The 22406-nt window shown below is 41.8% G+C and overlaps 1 protein-coding gene across 2 annotated transcripts in view; it reads right to left on the bottom strand.

Moving 5' to 3' along the window:
- The window catches only part of crb (cell polarity complex component crumbs), a 642968-nt gene that overhangs the window by 499273 nt on the left and 121289 nt on the right, over positions 1-22406 (bottom strand). The window contains exon 1 of one of the 2 annotated variants that reach the window (XM_071694201.1): positions 5415-5563. The exons of the other annotated variant lie outside the window; for it this stretch is intronic. Coding sequence (XP_071550302.1) covers positions 5415-5463 — 49 coding nt within the window. The 5' untranslated portion in view covers positions 5464-5563. Of the gene's footprint in view, positions 1-5414; positions 5564-22406 lie in introns of those variants that run through there. 2 annotated transcript variants of the gene reach the window in all.

Here is a 22406-nt window from a genome sequence, read left to right as displayed (position 1 = left end):
TTACTGAGAACCAATCACTTTCCTCTCTTCCTATACGTACACATGCCTTACATCCTCGATAAAAGCTTTTCACTCCTTTCTAACAACTTGCCTCCCACACCATATATTATTAATACCTTCCACAGAGCATCTCTATCAACTCTATCATATGCCTTCTCCAGATCCATAAATGCTACATACAAATCCATTTGCTTTTCTAAGTATTTCTCACATACATTCTTCAATGCAAACACCTGATTCACATATCCTCTACCACTTCTGAAACCACACTGCTCTTCCCCAATCTGATGCTCTGTACCTGCCTTCACCCTCTCAATCAATACCCTCCCATATAGTTTCCCAGGAATACTCAACAAACTTATACCTCTGTAATTTGAGCACTCACCTTTGTCCCCTTTGCCTTTGTACAATGGCACTATGCAAGCATTCCGCCAGTTCTCAGGCACCTCACCATATATACACCATGTGTATATATGTATGTCTGTGTGTGTGTGTGTGTGTGTGTGTGTGCATATATATATATATATATATATATATATATATATATATATATATATATATATATATATATATATATATATATATATATATATATACGTTGAAATGTATAGGTTTGCATATGTGCGTGTGTGGGCGTTTATGTATATACATGTGTATGTGGCTGGGTTGGGCAATTCTTTCGTCTGTTTCAATGTGCTACCTCACTAACGCGGAAGACAGCGACAAGTATAATACACACACACACACACACACACACACACACACACACACACACACACACACACACATATATATATATATATATATATATATATATATATATATATATATATATATATATATATATATATGTCCTGCCACACATTCGTTTGCCCTGGTAACTATCCCACACTTTAGTAAAACCTTCCATAACATGTAACATCACCCTGGCAATGATTTATCTTTGTTCTCCTGTTGTTATCTTGGTACTCTAACTTTCTTCATGAACGTACTAATTTTTGTTGATTCTCTTACACATCATTTTGATGTGTGCTCCGCCCCCATTATGCACACTTAAGCATTATGTCCCACAGCGTCATAAATGTTTTGGGGATATTTCTTTTACTGATATCATTTAACGTTTAAGTATCAATAAGCGTATATTCTCTGTGAATTTTTATTTTTAACAAGTTCAATATATTTTTCAACTTGGCTGACTTCGAGGGTTTGTTCCACGAGTAAATAATAATACAGAAATTGTCTTCCGTAGTTTTAATGTGCCATAATTCGTCTGATTCATGCTCTGTTTCGTGGGAGTTGAGGTTTTCTGTCATCATGATAGCTGCTATATGTCTCCACACGCATAAATCGGCCCTTCCGAGAATATGCCCCAGCAATGAAAATTCCTTGAAAAGATGCCTTCATATGTGAGTTGATAAAGTATGGGGACGTTTCGCACGCTGATGAGGGATATCTGTCTCGTAAGTTGTGAGTGAATATTAACCGTACAATGGACATAAAGTTTTAACGATAACTGGGGGTATGTTTGACGTGCAGGTATGACATGGTATGTTGGTATAACCCTTCAAGCACGATGGTTTCGCCCTTAATGATGGCGTGAAATTTGTACCTGATCCTCTTATAGGTCCGAAGCTGAGGGTTTTCTGTTACCTAATTGTTATGGCTGTCACAAACATCAGAGCGTGAAGTTGAGTTGAGGATTTGATTAATCACTTTTGTTTCTTTTTTCTTCTTTTGCTGTACTTCGTGTCTTATAGATGCTTTTGTTATATTTCAAGCGATTTATTCACTTGTCATCCTCTAGGGGAAGTTAGTGTGTTTGACAAACTGTTTCCTTGGTCAGAACGTGTTTTTTTCGATTTTTTTTTTACAACCTACACAAGAAAATAGAAGATAGAAATTGAGATATATGAGAGTTCTTTATAAATTTTACAATTAATTATATAAATTGAAATTGATTTTTTTTGTTTATATGTTTACTTACAGCTTTTTAAAGAATATTGATTCTTTTATAGTACGTAGAATCGGTAGCTTAGTTTGAGCTTAGCTATTTAGTAAGCGCGAATATATATATATATATATATATATATATATATATATATATATATATATATATATATATATATATATATACGGAAATCCTCCCCTCTCGTTTTTTTTTTTTTTTTTAATTTTCCAAAAGAAGGAACGGAGAAGGGGGCCAGGTGAGGATATTCCCTCAAAGGCCCAGTCCTCTGTTCTTAACGCTACCTCGCTATCGCGGGAAATGGCAAATAGTATGAAAAAAAAGAATATATATATATATATATATATATATATATATATATAGGGTATTTCTAACATAGTAATGGGGCAAGTCCCCCAGTACGCCTTTCCTTCTCAATTAGTACTCAAGAGCAAAAGGCCATTATCGCACTAAGAAACTCAACTTTTTGTCACCATAAGAGTTATCATTCATCTCCGCACACATAAATGAGCCCTTATAAAAATCTGTCCAAGCAGTGAAAATTCCTTAAAATATGCTCGTGTTTGTGAAGGAATCTTTGTCTCTTTAAGTTGTTAGTGAACAGTAGCCTTATGGTGGAGGTAAAGTTTTAACGTGAACTGGGGTATGTTTGACGTGCAAGGTATGACATATATGTTGGTTAACTACGGTAAAACCATCCATCAGTACCATGGCTCTACTCTTAAGGATGGCCTGAAATTTGCACGTGATCAGCTTATTGGGTCAGACAATCATACTCCAAGGTCAAACCGCCGTGCTCAAAGATCGTATTGTGCTTAAAAGTTGGTATAGCTATCTATGCTTAACGGGAGTCAGCTTATACTCGGCGCATGGCTCTGAAGGGTTAGCTAAGCTTAGTATGAGGTCAAGCCTGGCTTGGGATTATAGTTCTGATGGGTTGGCTAGGAAATGGCGTCATGCTCGGTATGGTGTATGGCTTAACGGGCTGGCTCGGATATGGCGTAATGCTTGGCTTGGCTCTATTGGTTCTGACAGCCTGGTTATGATAAGTCTTCATACTCAGCTTGGGTGTATGGCTCTGACGGGGTGGCTAGGATATGGAGTCATGTTCGACTTGGGAGTATGGCTCTGAGGGGTTGTTAAAGGGGTCATGTTCGTCTTCAGTGTATGGCTCTGATGAGTTAGCTAGGATACGGAGTCATGCTTGGCTTGAGAGTATAAGAGGATCATGGGGACGCTGGGATCATCAAAAGTATGGCTGTCGTTAAGGTCAAGTTCAATGTCGTGAGTATATCAATGGTGTGTGAGGTAGAACAGGGAACTCGCCCAAATGTAAGGAACCGTGACAACCACATCCTGGAAAGAGAGGTTCGTGCAGGCAAACACCGCAGTCTCCACCACACCAAGACAAGTCAGGATTCCCAACATGCTTCCAGGATGAAAACCTAAATATATCTCCTCAGGGTGATGACATGGTTCAGGTAGGAGGGCATTTAAGCCCGCTACATTTGACGACATATGATGGAAGGTTAATCCCACTACGCTTCATAGCTATATGGAAATAGCGCTATAGAAATTTACATAGAGATGAGTTCATTCCACCACAATACCTTCCGAGAATAATAATAGTTATATAATACCGCTAGGGTACGCAGTCTTTGCTAAAGGACTTTTCTGCTGCTTTACAAAGGTTCTTATCAATAGCCATTTTGTACCACAAAGGAAATAACCCAAAGGAATCTATCTCACATAACCGACTCATGAAATAGCTTAGGTAAAAATCACATGATAAGCATCATTAATAATCAATGCTGGCAGATCTATAGTCGTGTCAACATTCGAAGCAACTGAGTTTGATACAATTCTAATATAAATGCATTGATTTGTTCTGGCGTTGTAGCCTCTTCTCAAAATAAAACTTTCAGAGCAAGCAGCACAACATTACTGCTTACTAAAGACAGTCCTGTAAGGTTTATTATACCTTATATGGGCGCAGAGAAGACCATGAGGAAACTGCAAACACGGCAGAAGTTCATTCCCTTCAGAAGCCGGGAACTGTCCGTCATTGTTTACACAAGACGGGGCCATCGGCTCTCGGGCCACACACGACCTGCTTTGTTCCACCATGCTCGGGAATTTTAACATGCCTTGCACCACACAGTCATATAATGTGCACGTGGTTAAGTTCTTAGTTGCACCATGAATCACCTAACTGGTCACAACACATGAATCACCTAGCCTAAACAATTCATTGGTCACGTGACCTAAGTCGATTTACTTACAAGCGAGCTATGAATAATTCTCAATTCATGTAGCATGAAGCACACAAATAAAGAATTCTCTACATGATTATCAAATGTTCAACCTCTTCGTCGACATTTACACAAAATATTCTAACGTGAGAGACTGGTACGTAAAAAACCGAGTTACAAACCTAATCACACAGTAATCCTGAAAATTAATTAAACGAAAAAAAGAGAAAAATCGTTCGGAAAGCACCGAGTAAAAGTCCGGTAAATTAATGTAAAAACTATTACTGAAATTTTATTGACTACACCTTTCTCCTACAAAGACTACGTAATAAGTAATGATCGCTACAATAAAACTCCATACAGTCGGATATGCTCTTGAACACGACGGGGTGACATTTGACCTGACCCAGAGGTAAGGTCTAAGGCTATCAAACCACACGGTTGTATCGTCGTTTTCAAAGGGTTAAGAAACTCTGAATGAAATGCCTTTACGAGGATGACTTCATTATTTTTCCCCCTAGTGAGGATGAAGTCAGTAGCCATGCGGGTGTGGCCATGCGGGACAGTGGTGCGTGAGGCTCTTGAGTGCGTCAACCTTAAGGTAGCGGGAGAAGGCAGCTCATGCGTTAGGTCCACCCTGACACCTAAAAACTGTCGACGTGTAGCACAGGTAAGTGGCCCATAGAAAGAAAAAAAATGAACTGATACACAAAATTCGATTTTGTAAGGGATGCCTTGGCGATTAGCACTGTGATCAGAAAAGCTCAACCAGAAGAAATTAATCAATTAGGGTTCATACAATATACAGCTCAACCAAGTAGAATACCCGAGTGCATATGATAAAAATATCATGCCAAGGGAAATGGGTTACGGCTTAGCATGCAAAAAATAAATAGAAATGTTATAACGCATTGCAAGAAAAAAGTTTAAATGTAAATCAAAACCAATGCACAAAAATCGGTACACGTGATAACAAAGATTTAATTAAGCTTTTAAGACTTACTAGCTTACTATAACCAAAACAGATTTAGAAAAAAAAAGTCAGTATCTATAAGATACTAATATAAGAATGGCATAATATTCCAAAGAAGAAGCGACAACTGATTCTGGTTGTATGTTAGTATCCTGTCAGGCCATAAAATGTAACATCATGCAGGAGTTTCAGTTATGATTAAAAATCCAAAGATAATACACACCAAGTGTCACAGAGAAGGCATATATCTTGCTCTGGTCCTTCATTCTCATGTTGCACCTTACGAAAATTTCTATTATTCCAATCTTGCAATGCTCACTTCAGATTTCCTTCTTCGATCTTATATTCAAACAGCATTAACAATTTTATCAGTCGTGTTTTCAGTGATGCAAACAATAAACTTAATTTCAAAAGAGGTACTTTCTCTATAATCATATGGACTTCAATGACTGCTACCCAGTCTGAGTTCCAACCATTCAGGTAAATTATCTGAGAGTCTGTCAAGCAGTCAATATAAATTTCTTTAAGAAATCTATAATCTCAGTCCCAGCTTTACTCCCATTTTCTCCATTTTGTACACACTCTTGAATTTAGTCTCTCAAAATTTACGACGCACAACAGCGAACCTTGACCAGGCAAAATTAATATACACAAAGCCTAACCCACCAGCAATAAGAAAAACAAAGAAAAAATGCCCATCCTTCCTGTTTACTCACATACAATGGGTATGAGTGCAAATACTCATAAAATGTTATAGTCTTCCTCCTTACTCACATACAATTGGTATCAGTTTGTAAGGCTATGTCTACTGAAGTCTACTCCGAGAAGTATAGCCTATCTCAAAAATGGTTTCCCAAACGTATAATGAAGTGGCCTTATGTACACTTAACTAACTTAATCCCCGTTCATGATATTGCACTTACCCTAACCTAATTTCTGTTCATGACACTGTAACTTACCTAAGCGAATCTCTGTTCATGATATTACAAAAACTTATCCGCTTTTACCATACAGGGAAACACCAAATGGATCCGATAAAATTTCATCCCAATCAGCGACGCACTGGACTTTCATTTCAGACACTACCCCATACCCTCCTGGAACCCCGTCCAGTAAACCCCAAGCCTCTAAACCCCCATCACCAAACTTTACCACCTTAACCCCCCACATGCATTCGGACCTCTGTAGTGTAATGGTTAGCGTAATTGACGGTGATTCAGCATGAGCACGTCCGGCGTCAGGTCCGCATAGGTTAGAATCGTGGGCACAGCAGTCGGCCCACATCCAACGCAGCTTTTCATCCTCCACTCAGGGTTAGTTAATACATGGATACTTGGCTTGGACCTCCCCGGTGTAGCGGTTAGCATTCCAGAACGTGACGCATCCACGAGCCCCAGGGTGTAGTGCATAGGTTCGAATCCAGGTTGCGGCAGTCAGTCCATAATCGACCTAGCTCTTCATCCACCATTTGGGGTGGGTTGATAAAATGTGTATCTGCTTCATCTATCTATCTATCTATCTATCTATCTATATATATATATATATATATATATATATATATATATATATATATATATATATATATATATATAAATATGGAAAGTTTTGTGGGGCCTGGATGTGGAAAGGGAGCTGTGGTTTCGGTGCATTATACATGACAACTAGAGACTGAGTGTGAACGAATGTGGCCTTTGTTGTTTTTTCCTAGCGCTACCTCGCGCGCATGCGGGGGGAGGGGGTTGTCATTTCATGTGTGGCGGGGTGGCGATGAGAATGAATAAAGGCAGCAAGTATGAATTATGTATATATATACATATATATATATATATATATATATATATATATATATATATATATATATATATATATATATATATTTGCTTTGTCGCTGTCTCCCGCGTTTGCGAGGTAGCGCAAGGAAACAGACGAAAGAAATGGCCCAACCCACCCCCATACACATGTATATACATACACGTCCACACACGCAAATATACATACCTACACAGCTTTCCATGGTTTACCCCAGACGCTTCACATGCCCTGATTCAATCCACTGACAGCACGTCAACCCCGGTATACCGCATCGATCCAATTCACTCTATTCCTTGACCTCCTTTCACCCTCCTGCATGTTCAGGCCCCGATCACACAAAATCTTTTTCACTCCATCTTTCCACCTCCAATTTGGTCTCCCTCTTCTCCTCGTTCCCTCCACCTCCGACACATATATCCTCTTGGTCAATCTTTCCTCACTCATTCTCTCCATGTGCCCAAACCATTTCAAAACACCCTCTTCTGCTCTCTCAACCACGCTCTTTTTATTTCCACACATCTCTCTTACCCTTACGTTACTTACTCGATCAAACCACCTCACACCACACATTGTCCTCAAACATCTCATTTTCAGCAGATCCACCCTCCTCCGCACAACTCTATCCATAGCCCACGCCTCGCAACCATACAACATTGTTGGAACCACTATTCCTTCAAACATACCCATTTTTGCTTTCCGAGATAATGTTCTCGACTTCCACACATTCTTCAAGGCTCCCAGGATTTTCGCCCCCTCCCCCACCCTATGATCCACTTCCGCTTCCATGGTTCCATCCGCTGCCAGATCCAGTCCCAGATATCTAAAACACTTTACTTCCTCCAGTTTTTCTCCATTCAAACTTACCTCCCAATTGACTTGACCCTCAACCCTACTGTACCTAATAACATTGCTCTTATTCACATTTACTCTTAACTTTCTTCTTTCACACACTTTACCAAACTCAGTCACCAGCTTCTGCAGTTTCTCACATGAATCAGCAACCAGCGCTGTATCATCAGCGAACAACAACTGACTCACTTCCCAAGCTCTCTCATCCACAACAGACTTCATACTTGCCCCCCTTTCCTATGAGTCCACGGGGGAAATGAAACACGATATGTTCCTACGTGTACTTTCGTGCAATAATCACATCATCAGGGGAGACACAAAAGAGAAATATAACAGTCAGTTGATATAAAACGAAGAGACGTAGCTAGGACGCCATTTGGTAAACATGTGATTGTCCAAGACAATCAACGAGCGTATTATGCACTTATCAACAATAAAGTTATCCAATTTGTATAGACCTTCACTAATATTAAGATTATAATTCTTTGCGTATTCAGTAACAGAAGATTCAATGATATTTCTCGTGGTACTGGAGTTAAGAGTTAATAACTGGGATGGCATTACTCCAGTCAATACAATGATCATAGTTTTTAACGTGATTAAACAAGGCATTTGAGTCTTGTTCTGTTCTTATACTAGATTTATGTTGCTTAAGTCTAACAGAAAGACTCTTACCGGTCTGCCCAACATAAAACTTATCACAATTTCTACATGGCACTTTATAGATGCACCCGGGAGAATTTTCTGGCGAGTTCCTGATTAAGACATTCCTTATAGTATTATTGTTGCTACATTTACATTGAAGGATTTAAGCAACATGGGAAGTAAAGTATATTGATGATGAGTTTGAGAAGATATATTCTATTGGATCTAAGTTAAAGCACCCTAGATCTTTCATTGATAAATCCCTTGAATTAGGAAAGAAATTATTTTATAGAGTTGAGCCCAAACCTCCCATTGACACCAAGAATCTTTTAGTTCTCCCTTTTAATGATAATTTTACTTTACTTCCCACGTTGCTTAAATCCTTTAAATGTAAATGCTGCCTTCAGCAATAATAATACAATAAAGAATAGCTTAATCAGGAACTCACCAAAAAATTCTCCTGGGTGCCTCTATAAAGTGCCATGTAGAAATTGTGATAAGTTTTATGTTGGGCAGATTGGTAAGGATCTTTGTGTTAGACTTAAGCAACATAGATATAACATAAGAACAGGACAAGAATCAAATGCCTTGTTTAATCACGTTAAAAACTATGATCACTGTATTGACTGGAGTAATGCTATCTCAGTTATTAATTCTAATAATTATATATATATATATATATATATATATATATATATATATATATATATATATATAGAATTGGAACGATGTGGTATACCGGGGTGGATGTGCTGTCAATGGATTGAACCAGGGAATGTGAAGCGTCTGGGGTAAACCATGGCCCCACAAAACTTTCCATAGTTTACTCCAGACGCTTCACATGCCCTGGTTCAATCATTTACAGCACGACGACCCTGGTATACCACATCGTTCCAAATCACTCTATTCCTTGCACGCCTTTCACCCTCCTGTATGTTCAGGCCCAAATCGCTCAAAATCTTTTTCACTCCATCCTTCCACCTCCAATTTGGTCTTCCGCTTCTCGTTCCCTCTATCCCTAACACATGTATCCTCTTTGTCAATCTTTCCTCACTCATTCTCTCCATGTCACCAAACCATTTCAACACACCCTCCTCTGCTCTCTCAACAACACTCTTTTCATTACCACGCATCTCTCTTACCTTTTCATTACGTACTCGATCAAACCACCTCACACCACATATTGTCCTCAAATATTTCATTTCCAACACATCCACCCTCCTCCGCACAACCCTATCTATAGCCCATGCCTTATAACCATACAACATTTTTGAAACCACTATTCCTTCAAACATACCCAATTTTGCTCTCAGAGATCACGTTCTCGCCTTCCACACATTCTTCAACGCTCCCAGAACCTTCGCCCCCTCCCCCATCCTGTGACTCACTTACGCTTCCATGGTTCCATCCGCTGCCAAATCCACTCCCAGATATCTAAAACACTTCACTTCCACCAGTTTTTCTCCATTCACACTTACCACCCAATTCACTTGTCCCCTACTGAACCTAATAACCTTGCTATTATTCACATTCACTCTCAGCTGTCTTCTTTCACACACTTTACCAAACTCGTTACGGACCTCTTCAGTTTCTCACCCGAATCAGCCACCAGCGCTATATCATCAGCGAGCAACAACTGACTCACTTCCCAAGCCCTCTCATCCACAACAGACTGCATTACCCTCTCTCCAGAACTCTTGCATATACCTCCCTAACCACCCCATCCATAAACAAATTAAACAACCATGGAGACATCACGCACCCCTGCCGCAAACCGACATTCACTGAGAATTAATCACTTTCCTCTCTTCCTATATATATATATATATATATATATATATATATATATATATATATATATATATATATATATATATATATATATACAGGAATATAGTGCACATGAACGCCCACTTCCCAAGAACATACAAACCTCCAACAGCCAGGTTCGAACTCGGGGCCCCTGCGTAGCGATCATAACCTAGTATTAGCATTCTCCCTGACCCTCTCATTTCGCACACCACCCCGACCAAAACACCCTACATCTGCCACTCTATCATCAAACACATTCAACAAACCTTCAAAATACTCACTCCATCTCCTCCTCACTTCATCACCACCTGTTATCCTAGCCTGAGCCAGGTACCCATCGTAAGAACCAACCCCTAATGATGGATGAACAGCTGAGTTGACTTTGGACCGACTGTCACATCCAGGAATCGAGCTTATGCGCTCGACCCTGGCAGGCCCGTCAGTGCGTCACGGTCAGAAACGCTAACAGCTACACTACAATAATCCCCCACCCCGGTGCCGTCTCAGCCAAAGCGTTGAAAGTTTACAACACACAACATGTTTCACGGAGGAAATCCGCCTCATCAGTGTTAACAATGCACAAAGTTTCAAATCCCAACACCAGCATACAGGCTTGTACGTCCTCTTACCACCACGCCAGATGTATATACATGAGGAAACAAATGGCTACAAATATGCAAAATTAATAGGCCAGGTAACACGGATGTAAATCTCTTCCCGTAACACACTAACAGTAATAAACCACGCCGCAAAAAGTAAAAAAAAGAAAAAAGCAACTACTTCGAGTCGCAAAAATAATATGGGGAGTGAGAGTGTTTACTGAAGACGGTATCTTAACAACGGCAGGTCTTGTGTGCCGAGGGATGCAGAGATAACAAGGCAGTCAAATGTGTCTTCAGCAAGGTGGCCAACCAACCGAACTAACAGAGGGTTCCCGTGGCTCGTCGTGTACAAACAAGGTTCACCAATGTTGCCCTTCATGTTATGAAGCCATCCAGGTGTGGGGAGCCACTGTCTTCCTGGACACTTCAAGATCTCTCGATCTCGTTACCTGTACCTCAGGTCAAGATCAGATGGTCACAATTACATTAAGATTTTCAAATCATCCTCAAGATATCTCTAAATCTCTTGCGGTAATTAAGTAGAAAAGACGAGCGGAGGTAAAGGCTGCCATCCCAGTTAAATAAAGTTCCACTGCCATTTTTTATTGTGTTGTTTTACTACGAATTTCCAATAGTGAGTCATACTATCTAGAAAGATATCTTCACTACTCACAGTCAAGTGAAAGTAGGACCTAGGGAGGACCTGGAGCAACAAACAGTTAAGGACAACCAACACAGACGTCAAATTAGTGGAACCGTTCGAGCCTCAGCTTGGATCCCCGGGGCAGCAGCTCTTCATCCTCTTGCCAAAACACATCAGAAACCTTACGGTCATGTCGTCCTCTGGTGCCTTCAAGAAGCGCATGGACAGGTTCCTCCTCACTGTACCTGACGCACCATCTTGTTCCCAGTACCCGGCACACCAAGGGACATCGTTCACCTCTCCCTGCCGCTCGCTACCAGCGGCACGATACGAGCACACAAAATAAAACTCTCATTTTCTTCAGGTCACCACAGTAAGACAGACAGACCTACACTAGACGTCCAGATTCTGTCTTATTGCAATCTCCGAGAAAACTACCCAAGGCGTCGTTACTATGGGGAGTATTCTGTTGCTTCCATCACTGTGGTGTAACCACATACCACAACCACCACAGATCAAAACCACACCACCATATCAACATTACCAGTGAAATCCACTCCTCAGGGGGGCAGGTAGAGCCAGACGGGTCCCACAGCTTAGCCTCAACAGTAAAATAAATCTCGATCTGTTGGCAAGAATCTAACAGAGACACTGTACTAGCCGGCCTGACATGGCTTCTGTAATCGGTACACATTTCACGCGGTCATAATTTCCGCATTCAGAATGTCTACTTAACCTAGACTTCACACTTGAAGCAGGAGGCGGCGGGAGAGAGCTAACACGAAGCGATGCATCAGCACTATAACATTTTGTTTGTGTCGCTCATATTTTCCTACAGTGGATGACACGGACACTACCATGATACATACATCGCCTGTGGTGTGGACTGCCAGCACAAGTTCTCATTTTATGGCTAACTTGATACGTATGGTGAGTCAACGTCGGGGCCTGGCTAGTGTTGAGCCCTGGTAACCCCATCCAGATGGACGGCAGGTCTGGCTAGTGTTTGTACTGGACTCCCTGGTAACCCCATCCAGATGCACGGTGGGGGTTAGGAGGTGGACGGCAGGTCTGGTTAATGTTTGTAACGGACTCCCTTTACCTCGCAAAAGGATCGGGTATGGCAAGGGAGGTGGAGAGGGAAGCAAGGTTGCTGTAGCTTGACCCCAGATAACCTCGACAACCTCACCATGCGAGTCAGTACAAAGCATCTCTGCTAACCCCAGGGACGCTAACCCAACTTATCTAACACCATCATCTTTTTTCCCTTTCTCTCCCTAACATGAACTCCTCCTCACTCTAAACACGAACAGTATCGAACCCATTTTTAACTCTATCTCCCCGACTCGCCCCTCATCCACAATGACAGGTTAAACAGCAGGATATTTCCAGCAAACCTCTGATCACTCCACGCCTTCCCTCCCGCCACACCCTCTCTACCCCAGGCCAGGGGGAAGGGGGGGGGGAGGTGTTCGGGGCCTCAGGGGGAGGGGGTGGGGGAAGTAGATCAGGTTGGAGTTGATGGTGGTCAGGTGGACCTGCTGCCACTGCTCCGTGTAACTCCTCCAGCAGACCCGCGTGGGAGAATATTTCCCTCGAGAATAGACGTTTGAATCATAACTTCTTTCGTTACGAAGCCACCGAGCGCAAACCAGCGTCAAGCTGTGCAAATACAACATATGATTGCGTGGTTTACAACTGGCGACGACATGTTTACCTTCAACCAACGCTGTTAACAAATACGACAACACTGGCGGAACGCCATCACCAAAGAAAATTGCGAGAAAGGGAATGAAGATAATTTTGCAGAAAATAAGTTCAATTCTCAGATTCTTGTGTGTGAAAGGAATAAAAGCAAGGTTATTAGGTTCAGTAGGATTGAGGGACAAGTTAATTGGGATGAAATTTTGAATGGAGAAAAATTGGAGGAAGTGAATTGTTTTAGATATCTGGGAGTGGACTTGGCAGCGAATGGAACCATGGAAGCGGAAGTGAGTCACAGGGCTGGGGGAGGGGGCGAAGGTTCTGGGAGCGTTGAAGAATGTGTGGAAAGAGAGAACGTTATCTCGGAAAGAAAAAATGGGTATTGAAGCAACAGTGGTTTCAACTTTATTTATGGCTGTGAGGCATGGGCTCTAGATAGGGTTGTGCGGAGGAGGGTGGATGTGTTGTAAATGTAATATTTGAGGACAATATGTAGTGTGAGGTGGTTTGATCGAGTAAGTAGTGAAAGGGTAAGAGAGATGTGAGGTAATAAAAAGAGTGTGGATGGAAGAGCAGAAGAGGGAGTGTTGAAATGGTTTGGACATATTTAGAGAATGAATGAGGAAAAATTGACAGAGAGGATATATGTGGATGGAACAAGGAGAAACGTGAGACCAAAGTGGAGGTGGAAGGATGGAGTGAAAAAGATTTTAAGCGTTCGGGGCCTGAACATACATGAGGGTGAGAGGCGGGCAAGGAATAGAGTGAATTGGAACGATGTGGTATAACGGGGTCAGCGTGCCGTCAATGGACTGAACCAGGGCATGTGAAGCGTCTGGGGTAAACCATGGAAAGGTCTTTGGTGCCTGGATGCGGATTAGGGAGCTGCGGTTTCGGTACATTATACATAACAATTCGTGTATGGATGTGAGCGAATGTGGCCTTTTTTGTTTGTTTCTTTGCTCTACCTCGCTGATGCAGGGGGGTGACGATGCAGTTTCCTATGGAGCAGGGAGGCGCACAAAATGCATGAAGGCAGGCAAGTATGAGTGTGTGTGTGTGTGTGTGTGTGTGTGTGTGTGTGTGTGTTGTGTGTGTGTGTGTGTGTGTGTGTGTGTGTGTGTGTGTGCTTGTGTGTGTGTGTGTGGATGCGTCATCTTTGTTAGTTTCCCAGCGCTACCTCGCTAACGCGGAAAACGGCGATCAATAATAATAATAATAATAATAATAATAATAATAATAATAATAATAATAATGCGACTATAGGTTGCGATATATTCCGGCACACACACATAATATATATATATATATATATAGATATATACACAAAGTGCATAGGGGCGCGCACCTTCATAGAACATATAAACCTCCAACAGCCAGGATCGAACCCAGGACCCCTGTGCAACGGGCGGCAATGCTACCGCTAGGCTAGCCAGGACCATAGCCTAGCGGTAGCATTCCCGCCTGTTGCACAGGGGTCCCGGGTTCGATCCTGGCTGTTGGAGGTTTGTATGATATATATATATATATATATTATCTATTTTATCCATTTCATTATACTTTGTCGCTGTCTCCCGCGTTAGCGAAGTAGCGCAAGAAAGCAGACGAAAAATGGCCCAACTCACCCACATACACATGTATATACATACACGTCCACACACGCACATATACATACCTATACATTTCAACGTATACATGTATATACATATACATATATACACATGTACATAATTTAAAGTCTGCCTTTATTCATTTCCGTCGCCACCCCGCCACATGAACTGACAACGCCCTCCCCCAGCAAGCGCGCGAGGTAGCTCAGGGAAAAGACAATAAAGGCAACATTCGTTCACACTCAGTCTCTAGCTGCCAAGTATAATACACCGAAAACACAGCCCCCTATGGAGCAGGGAGGCCCCACAAAACTCTCCATGGTTTACCCCAGACGCTTCACATGCCCTGGTTCAATCCACTGACAGCACGTCGACCCCGGTATACCACATCGTTCCAATTCACTCTATTCCTTGCAAGCCTTTCACCCTCCTGCATGTTTAAACCCCGATCGCTCAAAATCTTTTTTACTCCATCCTTCCACCTCCACTTTGGTCTCCAACTTCTCCTCGTTCCCTCCACCTCTGACACATATATCCTCTTTGTTAATCTTTCCTCACTCATTCTCTCCATGAGACCAAACCATTTCAATACACCCTCTTCTGCTCTCTCAACCACACTCTTTTTATTACATACATCTCTCTTACCCTTTCATCACTTAATCGATCAAACCACCTCACACCACATATTGTCCTCAAACATCTTATTTCCAACACATCCACCCTCCTCCGCACAACCCCATCTAAGCCCACGCCTCGCAACCATATAACATTGTTCGAACCACTATTCCTTCAAACATACCCATTTTTGTTTTCCAAGATAATGTTCTCGCCTTCCACACATTTTTCAACGCTCCTAGAACTTTCACCCCCTCCCCCACCCTGTGACTCACTTCCGCTTCCATGGTTCCATCCGCTGCCAAATCCACTCCCAGATATCTAAAACACTTCACTTCCAGGTTTTTTTCTCCATTCAAACTTACCTTTCAATTGACTTGTCCCTCAGCCCTACTGTACCTAATAACCTTGCTCTTATTCACATTTACTCTCAGCTTTCTTCTTTCACACACTTCATCAACCTCAGTCACCAGCTTCTGCAGTTTCTCACCCGAATCAGCCACCAGCGCTGTATCACCAGTGAACAACAACTGACTCACTTCCCAAGCCCTCTCATCCACAACAGACTGCTTACTTGCCCCTCTCTCCAAAACTCTTGCATTCACCTCCCTAACAACCCCATCCATAAACAAATTATACAACCATAGAGACATCACGCACCCCTGCCGCAAACCGACATTCACTGAGAACCAATCACTTTCCTCTCTTCCTACTCGTACAAATGCCGTACATCCTCGCTAAAAACTTCTCACTGCTTCTAGGAACTTGCCTCCCACACCATATACTCTTAATACCTTCCACAGAGCATCTCTATCAACTCTATCATATGCCTTCTCCATATATATATATATATATATATATATATATATATATATATATATATATATATATATATATATATATATATATCACCGTATCCCACGTTAGCGAGGAAGCGCCAGGAACAATATAGGAAACAGTCTCTCTCCCATCCACACAAACTGTCAGAGCATCCTATCCATAACCAGGCGCCGCGGACCTTACCAGGGTTTCCCCCAACCGCTTCATATACCCTGGTTCAGAACTGACTTCTCTTCGTTCCCTGCTTACCACACCACTCTAATTCACTGTCTCCCTTGCACGTCTCGCACCCTCCTGCATGTTCAGGCTTCGAAAATTCAAAGCATCTTTCACTCCATCCTTCCACCTCCTCCTTACTTTCCCTCTTTTTCTTTTTCCTTATACAAACATGTATATCCTTCACACTCATCCTCTGAATAAGTGTAAACCATTTCAACACCCCCCTCCTACCCCAACCTCAGCTGTAATAACAATTATAACTTTTTTATTATTCATTGATTATGCTTTGATCGCCGTTTCCCGCGTCAGCGAGGTAGCCCCAGGAAGCAGACGAAGAATGGTCCATCCACTCTTACACACACACACACACACACACACACACACACACACACACACACACATATATATATATATATATATATATATATATATATATATATATATATATATATATATATATATATATATACGCCCATACACGCATATACATGAACATATACTTCCCACGTATTCCCTGCGTGTCGTAAAAGGTGACTAGAAGGGAAGGGTGCGGGGAGGTGGAAATCCTCCCCTCCACTTTTTACTTTTCCAAAAGAAGGAACAGAGAAGGGGGCTAAGTGAGGATTTTCCCCTCTTAGGCTCAGTCCTCTGTTCTCAACTCTACCTAGCGGAAGCGGGAAATGGCGAATATGTATGAAAATAATCAACAAATACATATATACACATGTACATATACTTGCTTGCTTTCATCCATTCCTGACGCCACCCTGCCCCACAGGAAACAGCATCGCTACCCCCTGCCAGGAAAACAGAGGAGCAAGTTCATGTGTGGCAAGAATCTCGACCATCAACACAACCTCAGTCTTTCCGAGATGATTGTGAACATGAACATTCCACACTCAGCACTCCTTTTCCAGAGCAATACAGATTAACTCATGAATCTCAAGTCGGATTATCATTTTGTTTTCATTACCCGCTATGGCCAAGTCTACAGCTCCACACATTCCTTATCTTACGTAACTTACATGAAGTGTTCGAGATAAACTTACGTACTTTTCCAAGCGCGTTCTGTGTACACATTTCAGCCTCAGTGATGTATTACCGCTAATACATGAGAAACATTGTAACTGCGGTTGATAAACATTTTAGTCATGTAACTTGTTACATAATGCAATCGTCGTGGTTCAGTTCGTAGACCTTTTGTGTATTATGTATATTGTTAAGCGCCACCGCCCACATGATAGGTAGAAGTGTCTATAAAACGTTTAAGTACACTGAGGGAAAAATCCGTCCACGTTCCTATTCAGATTTTTGAATTAAAATTTTCACTTTGATACCTTCTTTTTTTTTTTTGCTTCTTTGTAAGTAATTTTCATTTGCTGAAAAGTTTTGTTTCATCTTAATCTTTTCACCAGTTACTCCTGTTTATACAGCCAGTTTATATTTTCGTCATAGCATTTTTGGACTGGTTCGCTCTCGTTTTTTGCCCCTAACTGTCACTGTCTTCCTTTTTTTATGGTGGGAACTTGTTCATAAGTTCTTTTTATAACTTACTTTCGTGGGAATGGAGGATTGAAGCAGTTGTAGTGTGTCCATAGTAACCACAAAGCGTGAGATAACATTAGTATGGAAGACTGCTACCAACCACAAGCCGGCGCTGGTCCATACATCAACCAGTCTTGTATGAATGATGTATTTGGTGGAGACGAGAGAACGTGCGCCCACAAGCGCAGGCATCGAGACGAAGTGGATACATGCGCAGTAATCAGGTGAATTTAACATGCGCATGGCTGAAGTGGATGTGTACTGAATCGAAGGGAAGATGCGCAATTAATCTTGGCAATGTTCGAAAATGCAAATAGAGATATCTATATCTGTGCAGTAATGGAAGTGGATACGCATTTACTGATTCGAATACGCACAAATGTAGGAAGGGAGTTGTTTAGTATCTTAAGCGTGCGCATCATTGAAATAGATGAGTAGGGCGTAGAGAGACGCTATAATGAGACAAGGCAACCTTACGTAATATAAAACACAGACCGTTATACAAGGTGGAGATGCGCAGCGCTCGGGAGGAGGAGACTGGTGGAAATACGCAGTTAACAATACAGATGAGCAGCAACAAGCGTCTGGGATCATCACGCTCAGGTCACGTAGCTCTACGTGAGTTAGACCGCACACGGTACACAGCACACGGTACACGGTACACGGTACACGGTACACAGTACACGGTACACACACAAACCGTTCTGTGGAAAGAATTCGTTTTCTTCGGCCAACAGGTTGGAGACTCGTTTCCTCCCGCCAGCCCACAGGTTCAGGTGAAGTACACGGTAATTTCGCAACTTTTTCTCAGTAAAAATAAAGATTAAATCCTGTTCTGGAGGCGGTACTCGACTACATTGTTATGTAGAAGTAAGACGGTCGTTAATGTTTCCCAAGGGTTCTTTCCATACACAATTTCGTATGTATACTTGTATGTATACTTGTAAACATAACAACAGATGGCCCTCGGTACATTTAACACGTACAAGTATCATAAATACAAGTAAAATTATGTCACAGTCTCATGACTACGGTACTCATGTTCCGAGACATGAAAAAAAGTTAAATCGTCAGTTACTTTGCTATTCACGCCGGCATCTACAACAAGGGGTTGTATCTTTCCGTTAACAGGAAAATAACAACTGGCCTATCATCAAAAAGTTACTTTTTCCTGAAAACAAGACAACCACAGATAAGATCACCACAAAACTCTGTCAAGTCTCCCTTCTGAGAAGAGCAAGCTCGAGCAAGTCTCCTTACGACCACGTCCAGCAGCAGTAGTGTGTGTGTGTGTGTGTGTGTGTGTGTGTGTGTGCAGACTTCAGCAAGACAGTGATCCAGGCTCCAATACTTCACCCGTCTGTACCACATTGTAAGGCCAGTTTGTGGTAACTTCACTTGGTAGAGACCACCACATAATAAGCTACATCTAGGATGTATATTGGAAACGAGAGACAAGTTGTACTTCAGTGTTATAAAGTGATGAAGTAATATCATGGAATAATCCATCAATGTTTGTCATGAAGTTCATGTAGCATTCCAGCCACACAGACACTGTCCGCTCGTCTTCCGTAATGATGGAGACTTGTGTCAGGTAAACAGCCGAGGGTGCATGTAACACGTTATATTTTCTTACAAAAAGTGCTTAGCGTACATGGAACGCTGTTCCTATGTAACTTACTGCACCATTAAGGCTTTCTGGACTAGATCTTACGGCCTCAGGTACAGCCACATTGTTCCAAGACGTGAGCCATTCTACCAGTAAGGTCTGTCTCCCCGAGAACCAAGTCAAGGATGCACCAGCCACCTCAGCAGAGAGAAACAATCACACGCGAACAAGACTTAACCACTGACGAAATAACGTTACACTTACGTTGTCTCTTTATTACGTCAGCAGAGCAAGTCACACGGAGCATGTCCCCACCCTGGCCAACCAAACCTTGAACCAAACACAAGGCGGGACACACGATAATGCTCTCCTCCTGGTACCGGTGCCATACTGCACAATGTGCCACTCCACACAGTCTAAACCATAATTAAACACGAACTCTGATATTCGTAAGGATATACAAATTCGTGTGTGCCCCTACTCCCCATATATATATATATATATATATATATATATATATATATATATATATATATATATATATATATATATATATATATATATATATATTATCATTATTATTATTATTATTATTATTATCATTATTATCACATTTATTATACATATTCGGTTTCCCGCGTCAGCGAGGTTGCGCCAGGAAACAGACGAAGAATTGCCCATCCACTCATAGCACACACACACACACACACACACACACACACACACACACACATATATATATATATATATATATATATATATATATATATATATATATATATATATATATATATATATACATACATAAACGCCCACATACATACATATACATACATTTACATATCAGCATATACATACACATGCGCAGACATTACATACATACACATGTACATATTCATACTTGCTTGCCTACATCTATTCTTGTCGCCACCCCGCCATACAGAAAAACAGCATCGCTATCCCCTGCTTCAGCGAGGCAGCGCCAGGAATACAGACAAAAAGGCCACATTCGTTCACACTCAGTCTCTAGCTGTCATGTGTAATGCACCGAAACCACAGCTCCCTATCCACATCCAGGCCCCACAGACCTTTCCATGGTTTACCCCAGACGCTTCACGTGCCCTGGTTCAGTCCATTGACAGCACGTCGACCCCGGTATACCACATCATTCCAATTCACTCTATTCCGTGCATGCCTCTCACACTCCTGTATGTTCAGGCCCCATTCGCTCGAAATCTTTTTTACTCCATCCTTCCACCTTCAATTTGGTCTCCCGCTTCTCCTTGTTTCCCTCCATCTCTGACACATATATCCCCTTTATCAATCTTTCCTCGCTCATTCTCTCCATATGTCCAAACCATTTCAATACACTCTCTTCTGCTCTCTCAAGCACACTCTGTATTTCCACACATCTCTTACTCTCTCATTACTTACTCGATCATACCACCTCGCACTACATATTGTCCTCAAACATCTCATTTCCAACATATCCATCCTCCTCTGCACAACCCTATCATATAGCCCACGCCTCGCAACCGTATAACATTGTTGGAACCACTATTCCTTCAAACATACCCATTTTTGCTCTCTGAGATAACGTTCTCGCCTTCCACACATTCTTCATCGCACCCAGAACCTTTACCCACTCCCCAACCCTGTGAGTCACTTCCGCTTCCATGATTCCATCCGCTGCTAAGTCCACTCCCAGATATCTAAAACACTTCCTCCAATTTTTCTATATTCAAACTTACCTCCCAATCAACTTGTCCCTGAACCAAACTGAAGCTAATAACTTTGCTTCTAATCACATTTACTCTCAGCTTTCCCCTTTCACACACTTTTCCAAACTCAGGCACCAACCTCTGGCTTAATGATCAATCAGTCACCAACCCCTGGCTTAATGATCAATGAGTCACCAACCTCTGGCTTAATGATCAATCAGTCACCAACCTCTGGCTTAATGATCAATCAGTCACCAACCACTGGCTTAATGATCAATGAGTCACCAACCTCTGGCTTAATGATCAATCAGTCACCAACCTCTGGCTTAATGATCAATCAGTCACCAACCTCTGGCTTAATGATCAATCAGTCACCAACCACTGGCTTAATGATCAATCAGTCACCAACCACTGGCTTAATGATCAATCAGTCACCAACCTCTGGCTTAATGATCAATCAGTCACCAACCACTGGCTTAATGATCAATCAGTCACCAACCTCTGGCTTAATGATCAATCAGTCACCAACCACTGGCTTAATGATCAATCAGTCACCAACCACTGGCTTAATGATCAATCAGTCACCAACCTCTGGCTTAATGATCAATCAGTCACCAACCACTGGCTTAATGATCAATCAGTCACCAACCTCTGGCTTAATGATCAATCAGTCACCAACCACTGGCTTAATGATCAATGGGAAGCTAATATCATCTTTTATCTTTTGCTTCGAGAGATGGGTCCGCACGAGTGTAGAACTGCGCCCCTCCTCCCCCCTCATATAGGTCATTACACCAGGTGTTTACACGTTGTGGATCAATCCAGCAGCGCACAACATGCCACATCCATCAAACACCAAGAGAAAAAGGATCAGAGAGCAATAGCAATTGCTGAGCTGGGGGGGAAATGGATAAATACAACACGGAAATATCATTCATCTCCTTCTAGTGGTAAGGTATATAAACAGTAACGTATGATGCCTCTCGTGT

Source organism: Panulirus ornatus, chromosome 56, assembly GCF_036320965.1.
Source record: "Panulirus ornatus isolate Po-2019 chromosome 56, ASM3632096v1, whole genome shotgun sequence".
Classification (NCBI taxonomy): domain Eukaryota; kingdom Metazoa; phylum Arthropoda; class Malacostraca; order Decapoda; family Palinuridae; genus Panulirus; species Panulirus ornatus.
The sequence above is the reverse complement of the archived record's forward strand: the minus strand, read 5'-3'. Positions and strand labels throughout refer to the sequence as shown.